Source organism: Sinohyriopsis cumingii, chromosome 4 (assembly GCF_028554795.1).
Source record: "Sinohyriopsis cumingii isolate HCF-2022 chromosome 4, ASM2855479v2, whole genome shotgun sequence".
Lineage (NCBI taxonomy): Eukaryota > Metazoa > Mollusca > Bivalvia > Unionida > Unionidae > Sinohyriopsis > Sinohyriopsis cumingii.
Window position 1 is genome coordinate 26,997,046 of NC_142964.1, and position 12,854 is coordinate 27,009,899.

Here is a 12,854-nt window from a genome sequence, read left to right on the forward strand (position 1 = left end):
CACACACTGATGCCATAAAATAACGGGTTAAATGGGTTTTGTAGTGTTGGGAGTGGGGGTGGGGTGGGGTGGGGTGTAGGTGTTTGGCAGAGTTGGTCATTGCAGGTGAGGGCTTAGGTGCTTTCAAAAAACATTTTTTCTTCTTCACTGTGTTGATAGTATATTTGGGGTTTGTATGCGTTCGCGTACGTTTGTGTGGATAGTTTATTTGGGGTTTGTTTTTTCCTCTTCCCTGTGTGTGTGTGTGTGTGTGTGTGTGTGTGTGTGTGTGTGTTCGCGTACGTTTTGTAGATCGTATATTTGGTTGTTTTTTTTTCTTCTTCCTCCCGAGTGTGGATAGTATATTTGGGGTTTGTATGCGTTCGCGTACGTTTGTGTGGATAGTTTATTTGGGGTTTGTATCATCTCCCTTCTGTGTTGATAGTATATTTGGGGTTTGTATGCGTTCGCGTACGTTTGTGTGGATAGTTTATTTGGGGTTTGTATTATCTCACTTCTGTGTTGATAGTATATTTGGGGTTTGTTTTTCCTCTTCCCTCTGTGTGTGTGTGTGTGTGTGTATGTGTGTATGTGTGTGTGTGTGTGCGTATGTCTGCGCGCGTACGTTGTGTGGGTGTGTGTATTGGTCTCTGTTTGTCCCTATAAAACTCACTTTATCCCTATCAGATACACTCTACCTACCTACCTGTCAGTAGCGTGTATTCAGGTCAGCCACTTGCAACACTGTTGATATTTATCCCCTACTGTTCAGTACAGTGACGTCACTGACGCTGGAAATTTCGAGACTATAAATATGGACTTGGGGATTTCCACAGGTTGTAGCTATACATATATACTATAGTTCATAAACAGGAACGTCACTCAAGCTGAGGCTATAAAAAGATAGTGGGATTTTCCAAAGGAATAACCCACAAGTTGTAGTATAAATAGATAGTGAGATTTCATAGGAATTTTAGCTGATTGTAGCTATAAATAGATAGATGAGTGTTTATCGACGATCGTCACACAAGTTGATTTTGTAAGTAGTTACTAATTTTATCTATTTTATAGTGTGTGTGTGTGTGTTTATGTGTGTGTGTGAGTATGTCTGAGCGCGTACGTTGTGTGTTTCGGTGTGTGTGTGTGAGTATGTCTGCGCGCGTACGTTGTGTGTGTGTGTTTGTGTGTTTGTGTGTGTGTGTGTGTGTGTCTGCGCGCGTACGTTGTGTATGTGTGTTTGTGTGTGTCTATTGGTCTCTGTTTGTCCGTATAAAACTCCCTTTATCCCTATCAAATACATTCTACCTACCTACCTACAGTAGCGCGTATTCAGGTCAGCCACTTGCAACACTGTTGACACTTATCCCCTAGTGTTCAGTACAGTGACGTCACTGACGCTGGAAATTTTAAGACTATAAATATGGACTTGGGGATTTCCACAGGTTGTAGCTATACATATGTACTAGAGTTCATAAACAGGAACGTCACTCAAGCTGAGCTATTAAAAGATAATGGGATTTTCCAAAGGAATAACCCACAGGTTGGAGCTATAAATAGATAGTGGAATTTCATAGGAATTTTAGCTGATTATAGCTATAAATAGATACATGGGTGTTTTTCGACGATCGTCACACAAGTTGATTTTGTAAGTAGTTACTAATTTTATCTATTTTATTCTAAACCGTTGTAATTTAATTTTCGGGGATATGTTGATTTTCCTTTAAATTCTGGGACAATTTCGTCATTTTAGCGTTACTTTTAGTCACATCCATTTTGTAGTTGAGCATTTCCTTGATTATAGCTATTTATAGCATCATTACAATTATGCAAATTTTTGAACACCCCAGCAAGATTTCAGGTCTTGGTAATGCTTTATATATAAATCTCATGCTTGTACTAGTGTATGTATGTCTCTGTCTCTGTTGTGTTTGACCCTCTACCATCATTGTCCCTAGACAATCCCACCATGTTCAATTCCCTTTGACGCTATACAGACCCACCATGTTCAATTTCCATTTGTTAAATTCCCCTAGTCCCTAGACAGACCCACACTCTATTCCCATGTTCAATTCCCCTTGTCCCTAGATAGACCCACACTTTATTCCCCATGTTCAATTCCCCTTGAGGCTAAAGTGGCCCAAGACTATTTCCCATGTTAAATTCCCCTTGAGGCTATAGTGGCCCAGGGTTTTTCTCCATGTTAAATTTCCATTGAGGCTATAGTGGCCCAGGGGGGTTCTGTAATGCTAATTCCCATTGAGGCTATAGTGGCCCCCTATACTACTATTGTGGTTTTAAACACGACGCTTTAATCCAGTTAGAGTTGTCGCTTCAAATCTTCTTATGGCTAATTAATATAGTTAATTAAAATGGCTACTGATCTAGTCACTTCATCATTCAATACCTCACGTGTTTTGTATTTATTACACATCGAAATACATGCCATTTAGGTCATGTGTTTTACACGTATTACACACTGAAATACATTCCCTTTCACGTCACGTGTTTAATACTTATTACACATCGAAATATATGCCATTTAACGTCACGTGTTTTATTCTTATTACACATCGAAATACATGCCATTTAACGTCACGTATTTTATACTCATTACACATCGAAATACATGCCATTTAACGTCACGTATCTTATACTTAATACATGTAGAAATGTATGCCATTCAATGTCTCGTGTATTTCATCGTTATTAAATAGAAGAATTTGTTCCATTCAGTATCTCGTGTGTTTTATTCTTATTACACGTAGAAATATATGCCATTCAATGTTTCGTGTGTTTCATTGTTATTAAATGCAGAAATATGTTCCATTCATTGTCTTGTATGTTTCATTTGTATTACATGCAGAAATGTATGCCACATAATTCAGCGTGTCATTTGTTTCATTCTCATTACAAACAGAAATGTATGTCATTCATTGTCTCGTGTGCTTCATTCTTATTACACGCAAAATTGTATGCCACATCATTCAGTGTGTTAAGTGTTTCATTCTTATTACACGCATAAATGTATGCCACATCATTCAGTGTTTTAAGTGTTTCGTTCTAATTACACGCTGAAATGAACGCCACATCATTCAGTTTGTTAAGTGTTTCATTATAATTACACGCAGAAATGTATACTACATCATTCAGTGTGTTAAGTGTTTCATTCTATTTACACGATGAAATGTATACCACATCATTCAGTGTGTTATGTATTTCATTCTAATTACACGCTGAAATGTATGCCAAGCGCTTAATTACTCTGAATTACAAATGTTGACTTATATATATAAAAAAAATAAAGACTACCGTAAAATTAAACTTTTGTGACATTCATGTGCAAACAAAATGTACTTCAACATTATATACAAAAAATTACATGTATATGATAGGGTGGTTATGGTGAAATTTTATTTAAATGTATTTAATGATTACTAAATGTCATTACAGGAAGTTCACTTTTACATATTCCGCATATCATTTATGTACATACCATTTTCTTCCCAAAATGTGCCATCACTGGCCAGTCTGACAAGGTCATTACTTTTCCTCCTGTGGAATCAGCCATCGCCGACAGAAATTCCTACATTAAAACATAGTGAAAATATAAACAATGTCTACACTCTGAATTTGATAATAATCATAATAATCCACAAATCCTCTCGTTATATCCGAACATCATTATAATTAATGACATTAATTAAAGATTGTTAGAATGAAATTATATATAAAGAAATATGAGTTGTTATCGAAGGTCACTGTGTCGGATATAATATTTTACCCGGCTATAACAAACTGTGAATATAGCCAAATTATATTGACCTTTCCCTTCGGCTTCGTGATGTACGGAGTTTAGAGTACTCACTAAAATGAAAGAAGTATCTACAAATTATTTGTCTTAGTAACGTACATATCGTTGTATCTGATAACCTTATAACGGAATTTTTCATACTTTACATGCAAACGCAGTTTACATATACAGCCCTATAAAAGCTAAATAAGTTAAAACTGTTAAGCATTGCTATTTTGAAGAACAAAATGTACACTGATTCTACATAAGCGTCCTGGCGCCAGAGCTGGGGAATAAAATGCCGGTTCATATAATTGCAACGCACAGTGTTACCGTATCAACTCGCTTATAACATGAGTCCAACTGCAAACTGCACATACCCAGATCTGCCGGCGCATTATTCGCCGGAAGGTCTGGGTCTTTGCAGTTTGTTAGGAGTAGCAAACAGCGTAGACCCTGATCTGCATGCCCATTATGATAAGACAGATCATGATCTTTGCTGTTTGCAGATTAACTTAAGGCATCAGCGAGTACGGATGGTTTACCGCATAGCAACTCATCAAACAGCCAATTACACACATGGTCCTATACCTTAATAATTATAATTCGGTGGAGTTCTAGACATGGACAGGCCATCCTATAAATAAGGTATTCTAACTTTCTAAATTGACTTAAATGATTACTTATGTATGTGGCGTGTCGGGGTTGTTATGCCGTCACTGTGGTAAGTCTAGGATGGGGAGCTTCCGATATTTATTTAAATTATTATAGAAGTCCCACCCAGACTCGATTTGGTTGGAAGTTAAATTAGTGAAATACAGACGTAAAGCTCTGAGCCCCCAATCAGCAATGCCGACGGTTAAATGATTGAATATACAGAAAAGTGAAATTCAACTAATAACAATTTAATGACAATTCAATAACGACATGATTAAAATTTGCAAAGTACTCTCCTTCCGCTCGACCCTGTGATAGCCAATTGCATCATTTGATTTTGTAGTGTGAGATAGCTTTCCACCTGTCCTTGTATCCTACTCATCTGTGTATTCTTCTTTTCTCTTCCTCCAATTCCTTTTCCTCTTCCTTCCGACTTTCTCCAAATTCCTTCTCTCCACCGACTCCTCGATACTCCTCCTCCTTCTCCACTTTCTCCTCCTCGATTCCTTTTCCTCCTCCTCCTCGACTCTCTCCCGACTAGACTTGTCGACTAACACTGTTCTGCTAGTCGTACTTCCGTCTCCCCTCTTAGAGACTCGGGACTTAACTGAACCGGAAGTTCTGTCCCCCAAAAGTTTCCCGTGAAAACACAAGGACAGTACAATATTTTCCTAAGCCCTCTCATCACACACTACACCCAGCCTATCATCAGATAACGGCTATTAAATTTCTTCGGTCACGCATTCATTCGCATCGAAATACTCATACGTCGTTGTATGGTAAAATAATGTCGTAATAAAAGCAAGGTATCAATTACTTCTCATACATACATCAATAAGTGCGTCACATCAGTACGTATTCCCAATCTCATTATACTTAACGATATCACAGCAATCTGACACATTCTTTACGTTACAACTCATACAAAGTACACAAATATTCAAATATCCATGCTGTGATATATCCATGCAACCATATTAAATAATCTTACACAGTTCAACCATTTTCCAAATTCACAACTCAAGCATGTGTAAATTTTAACATATCACATGAATAAATGCACTAATTTACTACGAGGTAACCTATTAGCAAATTGCAACATCAATTCTGACCACAAGCTAACAATCTACAGAGTTCACTACATAATACTCAGACTCATTTCTCAAATACGCATGTAAATTAAACACTACAAAGGCGATTCTACGTACTAAGTGAACCTAGTAATTAAGTCTACATACTACCCATAATTACAATTACAGTTACAATGCCGTAATATTCTGCAAAAATCGAGCAAATAACTTACTGACCTTTACGAAGCTTTGTCTTTCCTTAGAGTCAGTTTCTAAGTTTTCCTGCCAAATTACGAGTGGCTTTCTCGGAGTAATCCAATTTGCTCAGCAATCGTCCCAGGTGAACTAAATTTTTGCTTGCTAGTTAGAAGCTATAATTCGGATTGAAATTGTTACCACACCCTCCGTCTCTATTCCGATTGGATGTCTCTTTGATTCGATCAAAACAGACTTAGCGGACAATGTCCTTCTCGCTGTCTGTGCACGTGGGGACGGATTTAGAACACGTACTGGTCCTCGGGGGCTCCTCTGATCTTTGTAAAACATAGGTGGGAAGTCGCTCGATCTAAAGCCTGTGCCTATCCAAGTGTCGGATCTTCTCTCTAGTCACGATAACCTTGCGTATCATATTAACTCGAGCCTGCGGCATATTTATACAGCAACCATGGCTTGTACTAATACCTTAATTTATACACGACTTACGAACTGGCCTGAGCAAACGTGACAATGTAGATGTACATGCAATCCTATACATGGATAAAAAATCCCCAATATAATAATAATAATAATAATAATAATAATAATAATGAGGACGTTGTATAGCGCCTAATCTTTAGAAGCTCTAAGCGCTTTACAACATTAGACAACACCTATAAGATAAAAAAACATATAATGATATGATTACAAAAACAAACACCGTGAAATTAGAAAACATTAAAAAACATGCTGAGAATATTTAAGGCAGGAAACATTATTAGGTCTTTAAGTTTGTTCTTGCAGTCGAAATAAGTGATTTTTGAGAGCCCTCTTGAATGTGATCACTGTGTCTTTGTGTCTAAGTTCAGTGGGTAATTCATTCCACGTTGCTGTGACCTGGTATGCAAAAGAACGCTGTCCATATGACTTTGTTTTCATAGTGGGAATAAGGAGTATACGATTGTCAGAAGAGGAGCGTAAGTATCTTGCTGGTGTGTACACATGGGTGAGGTCGAATGGGTATGTTGGACTAGAGTCCGACGGTGAAACGTAGCACAGAAAACAAATTTTTAGTTTGATTCTGGATCGAATGGATAGCCAGTGTAGGATACAGAGCAGCGGGGAGGTGTGCTCTGATCGTGGTACTCTAAGTATGATCAGAGCAGCTGTGTTTTTGACCTTTTTTGTAGTTTCTGGAGCAGATATTGAGATGAACCAGACAGAACTGAGTTACAATAGTCCAGTCTTGAAAGTACTAATGAACACACGACTGTTTTAGTGGCATCAACTGAAAGATATTTGCGAATTGAGCTGATGTGTCTCAGCTGAAGATATGCAGCCTTGCATATGTTCATGACATGTTGGTGCAATGTGAGAGTACTGTCCAGAGTAACACCTAGGTTTCGTACTGATTGTGTGAATTTAATGTTGGTGTTGCTGATATTTACTGTTTGATTTAAAGGATGTGACTGAGAAAGTCTTTGTGTTGTGATCAGAATGGCCTCAGTTTTATCATCATTCATCTGCAGCTTGTTACATCTAATCCATGATTTCACATCAGAAATGCACATCTCTACACCTGGGACGGTAGCGTCAACTTCAGTTGCGTGGCTACATTTGTATATTTGGGTGTCATCAGCGTACAACTGGTGAGACACTGGATGATGATCTATGACACTTGAGAGCGACTGAGTGTACATAATGAAGAGAACATGTCCAAGAACAGACCCCCGTGGAACACCACAACATTGATCAACTGGGCTGGAGTGTATTCCATTTGTAGATACAATTTGTGTCCTGTTGACCAAGTTGGACTTGAACCACAGTAAGGCTGTATCATGAATGCCAAATACATGCTGGAGACGGTGAAGTAATATATCATGGTCTATTGTGTCAAATGCTGCAGACAAATCAAGGAGGGTGAGGACTGTAATCTTTCCGCTATCCAACGCAGAGAGAATGTCATTAACTGCTTTTAGAAGAGTAGTTTCAGTACTGTGTCAAGGGCGATATGCAGATTGTACATTGCTAAAAAGACTGTTTGAACTTAGATGAGATACAAGCTGGGATAGAACAACCTTTTCTAAGGTTTTTGATATGAATGGGAGATTAGAACCTGGGTGGTAGTTTTGTTAAATCGTTATGGTCTTCAGCAGAGGCTTTACAATGGCAGTTTTGAAAAATGATAGAAATTCCACGGATGAGAGAGAGGTATTAATAACATCAGTTAGTGAAGGCAATACTGGATCTAAGCAATCAAGCAGCAGTGGTGTTCTAATTGGATCAAGTTCACATGACTTTAGTGGTCTCTTCATCAGGATTGTACGTACGAAATCCATAGAGACAGGTTCAAATGCTGCTAATGGTTACCGCTCAAATTCTGTATCCCAACTGTATGGTGACGACGAATATACAAAATCAATATATATATCATATCACGATATATCTCTATAAAATTCATTAGACTTGTACTCATTCACAAATATTTGCGTGTCTGTGCGTGTGTGGGTGTGTTTTGGATTTTTAACGTATTACACTGGACAACAAATTTTTACAAAAGTCATGTTACTGAAATAAAATTAGTCAATTCTTATCAATTTTTATGTGCTGAACACGAATATGACAGTCAAATTGCAAAATTGGCTCTAGTTTTTTTGTAATCTGCAAGAAATTAATGTTTACATAACGAAATGCATTCCAATAGTAAAAGGTCAACTGTAATAGCCTACCTATAAAAAATCAAGTCATTGACTACATCTTAGATTTCTTCGCCTGTCTCTTGTACAGCTGTTCGGGAGCATCTCTGAGGAGTGTCCAGCAGTAGTCAGCCAGCATTGTAGTGGACCATTTTCCCTGGTATCTTTGTTCCATTGTTGCGATATCTTGATGAAAACGTTCGCCGTGTTCATCACTAACAATACCACAGTTGCTAGGAAAGAAATCCAAATGGGAATGAAGGAAGTGAATCTTTAGAGACATATTGCAGCCAAGTTTCTTATACTTCATCAACATGTCTTCTACTAGTTCCTTATAGTTTTCTGCCCTAACATTTCCGAGGAAGTTTGTAGAAACTAGGCGAAAAGCATTCCATGCTTGTTTCGCGTCACCTTCCAGCAAGTTGTTGAACCGGTCATCTTTGAAAAGCTCTCGAATCTGAGGACCCACAAAAACTCCCTCTTTAATCTTTGCTTCGCTGAGTCGAGGGAATTTTTCATGCAGGTATCGGAATGCTGGCAAAGTCCGGTCAATGGCTTTCACGAAGTTCTTCATCAAACCTAGTTTGATGTGAAGGGGTGGTAGCAAGATTTTCTGAGCCTCAACCAGAGCTGGGTGTTGGATATTCTTCTCTCCAATGGCTACATTCTGCCTGTGAGTCCATTCCTTCCTCATGTAGTGCATTTCCCTTGCTCGGCTATCCCACTCGCATAAGAAACACATGTATTTTGTATATCCTTGCTGCAGTCCCATTAAAAGGGCAACTACCTTCAAATCACCACAGAGGTGCCAGCTGTACTTGTTATACTCAATGGAATTCAGTAGCTGCCTTAAGTTATCGTATGTCTCTTTCATGTGGACAGCATACGCTACTGGAATAGATGGAAGAATGTTTCCATTGTGCAAAAGCACAGCCTTGAGACTCAGTTTCGAAGAGTCCACAAATAGTCTCCATTCTTGTGGGTCATGAGTGATTTTTAAAGCATTCATGAGGCCCTCAATATCGGAACAGAATATCAGATTACTTTCCTTTCTGAAGAAAGGCTCCAATTGCTGGTGGCGCTTTCAATATGCAGTAATTGTGACATCTTCTTCTAGAAGATTCCATTGTTGGAGTCTTGATCCTTGCAATTCTGCCTTGTTCTTTGATAAATCCAAATCACGAATCAGGTCATTTAGTTCTTCCTGTGTTATTCTGTGTGGGGTTGATGATGCACCACAGTGAAAATCTGGATCACTGCATGCTGATGGACCAGGAGAAGAACAGGTCGACTCACCTTTGTCTTCGTCAGATGAATCAAGAGAATATTCTGCTGGAGGTTCTGGAATAGGAAGTCCCTCACCATGTGGAACTGGTCTCAATGCAGACGGAATGTTTGGGTAGACTATTCTCGACTTCTTTCGCTTCGTTATTCCGCCGGAAAGAGGAGGAACCAAGCAGAAGTAACAGTCATTTAGGTGGTTGCTTGGCTCTCTCCACACCACTGGGACTGCAAACGGCATTGATGACCTTTTGCAATTCAACCACTGTGAAAGCTGTGTTGTACATGTAGCACAGCATATATGCGGAGCCCAAGGCTTGTCTTGGTCACCAACCTTGCATCCGAAGTAAAGATGATATGCCTTCTTCACTTGAGAATTGATACTTTTCTTCTGGTTGGCAAATGTCACTTCCCCACAAATATAGCAAAAATTGTCCGCGGTATTAACACACTTTCGAGGCATTACTGTTCTTTATTGTACGTAAATGGATAAAATAATAAGTTTTATGTAACAGTAGCTTGAACTGTCTCGCACAACGTCTAAAATATTTTAAATGCTGAACCTATCTGATTGGGCTTTATATAGTACACTGCTTACGTCAGCTTCAGCAGCCGCCTGGCATTAGTATAATAGGCCTACACATGTATAGTACACTGCTGACGTCAACTTACTTCAGCAGCCGCATGGCATTAGTATTGCATTGCATCAGAAAATGATGCAATCAACTGTGGATGATGTGAGCATGATGGTATTATGCAATGTTACATCATTATTCCGGATGTTGCTGCAGTCCTACTGGAGAAATTTACACAGTGAAACATAGAAAATGAGGTATATGAATATCTTCAAAACGAGAGCCAATACAAATTTTTCACGGTTATATTCGTGTTCGGCACACCAAAATACTACAGATTAGGGCCTTTTCAAGTCAGTAATGATTTCACTGTTGACCAGTGTTATTATCAACGTTTCAGTATTATAGCTACGATGTCTGTAGTGTGGAAGTTTATAGTGATGCCTAGCACTAGGGCATCATGTCGTAGACATGTAGCATGATGTCCCACCCAGTCACATTGTCCTGGCACCAGGCCGACCAGTCCTAACACTAGCCTCTTAAGTGTGAGTGCCTAGCGAGGCAGCCGTTAGTAATATTTTTACAAGTCTTTGGTATGATTCAACCGGGGATCGAACATCCGAGGTGGATGCTCTAACCACTAGGCCACCGGAGCTGTCCATTCACATAGATGCAAACAAGACTAAATATTGGGAATACTTTCACATGATTTCATGTCTCTTCATTCCACTCATTATCTTGAGAAAGAACGCTATATATTCAGAATTGGACCAGTTACATAGCACTTTTCCTCCGACAGAATCAGCGATCGGCGAGAATATAAAGTTTCCTCCGATAAAATCTGCGTTTGGCGAGAATATAAAGTTTCCTCCCATAGAATCAGCTATCGTAGAGAATATAAAGTTTCCTTCGATAGAATCAGCGATCGGCGAGAATATAAAGTTTCCTTCGATAGAATCTACAATTGCCAAGGATTTAAAGTTTCATTCAGCTGCATATATCAACAGATAACTCCATATATGGAAATTCACGTGCTTATGCAAAACGTTATTCAGTTCCATGCAAAATATAACTCCATATATGGATCTTCGTGTACAGAGCTCAAACTATCAAATAGTCTGACTCCTGGAGCCAAGTGGGGTGCCCATTGGACTTGTCCAAAAATACATTTAGTTTGCATGATAAAATTTATATCGTGCTGATGAAATGCGGAAATTTGTTTTCAATATGTGACATATCTGCCATAACACGGCATGTTATGCTAATAACTATGGAGGGGAATTACCGCCAAAATTCTAATTCTATCCTTAATGCATTATTGTAAATGGCTGCTTGCAAGTGCTACTTTCATAATTCTATCCATGTATATTGCATTCTTCATTGATGCAAACTGTACGTGGCAGTTTGCAAATGCTACTTTCGGTCTGCATTATTGTGAATGGTTGCTTGCAAGTGCTACATTCATAATTCTAGTCATGAATTTTCTATTCTTCATAGATGCAAACTGTAAACTGCTTGCAAGTGCTTATATCTACTTTCCTGCTGCGTCATTGTATCTTGCAGTTTGCCAGCTGCTGAATTCATTCTGTAGTTTTGTCGTATGGAAAATGCTATATCATTTATTACAAGTTTTAATATTTTTTTATATAAACTTGCTATAACACAAGTTACATAGTTGAAACACCAGTACTATACATTATCTTGTGAGTGTAGTGGTTAACATTAATGACACTTGCATTACCTTCAAATCCTTTATTGAGCCCTATTGAATTAATATTTGAATTGTAACAGCCGCATCTTTATGTGACAACAACATCAAGGCTGAACTAAAAGAATTTACCCAAGACAGCTTTAACTGACTTAAAGTATAATTACAAAATTTGACAAAATTTGTTTTATCTCACCATATCACATTTGTTGCCGACTGTAACTGGATATACTCTTAGCATAGGGAATGAAGACTGAAGTATTATTAATTTCCTTGCTGTATCCTCCTTTTCCTGAAACGATATGTATGTATGCATGTATGTATGCATGTATGTATGTATGTATGTATGTATGTATGTATGCATGCATGCATGTATATATATATATATATATATATATATATATATATATATATATATATATATATATATATATATGTATATATATATATATATATATATATATATATATATATATATATATATATATATATATATATATATATATATATATATATATATATATTTGTGTTTTTTTTCTTCTTTTCTTATTCGGCTTATTGTTCGCGTCGCACTATTCTGCGCAATGATACGTCAATTTCCGTAAACATTGGATCACGTGTTGTTTTTGATCAAAAATCCAGTTATATCAGGAAAGAACGATCATCCTTTATTTTAGGTAAATAATATTCATAAAGCGTAAAATAATATCCACATTCCTTTTTTGAATGCATACGAAAAAATGCCTTCTAAATGTCAACATGAAGATCCACCCTACGACCTTTGAACTTGTGGCCCAGAATCTGTAATATATACTCCCATTCATCAAAACCTATGTAATATTTATTTTTTAAAATCATATAAATAAATTCATTATTTAAAACATAGACATGTTTAACCATGAG

The 12,854-nt window shown here is 37.7% G+C and overlaps 1 protein-coding gene across 1 annotated transcript in view; it reads right to left on the reverse strand.

The window, feature by feature from the left end:
* The window catches only part of LOC149800851 (uncharacterized), an 84,380-nt gene that overhangs the window by 39,912 nt on the left and 31,614 nt on the right, over positions 1–12,854 (reverse strand). The window contains exons 11-12 of the mRNA XM_089954864.1: positions 12,148–12,243; positions 3,473–3,562 (exon numbers count right to left, since the gene is read on the reverse strand). Of these exons, the coding sequence (XP_089810990.1) occupies positions 3,473–3,562; positions 12,148–12,243 (186 nt within the window). The remainder of the gene's footprint in view (positions 1–3,472; positions 3,563–12,147; positions 12,244–12,854) is intronic.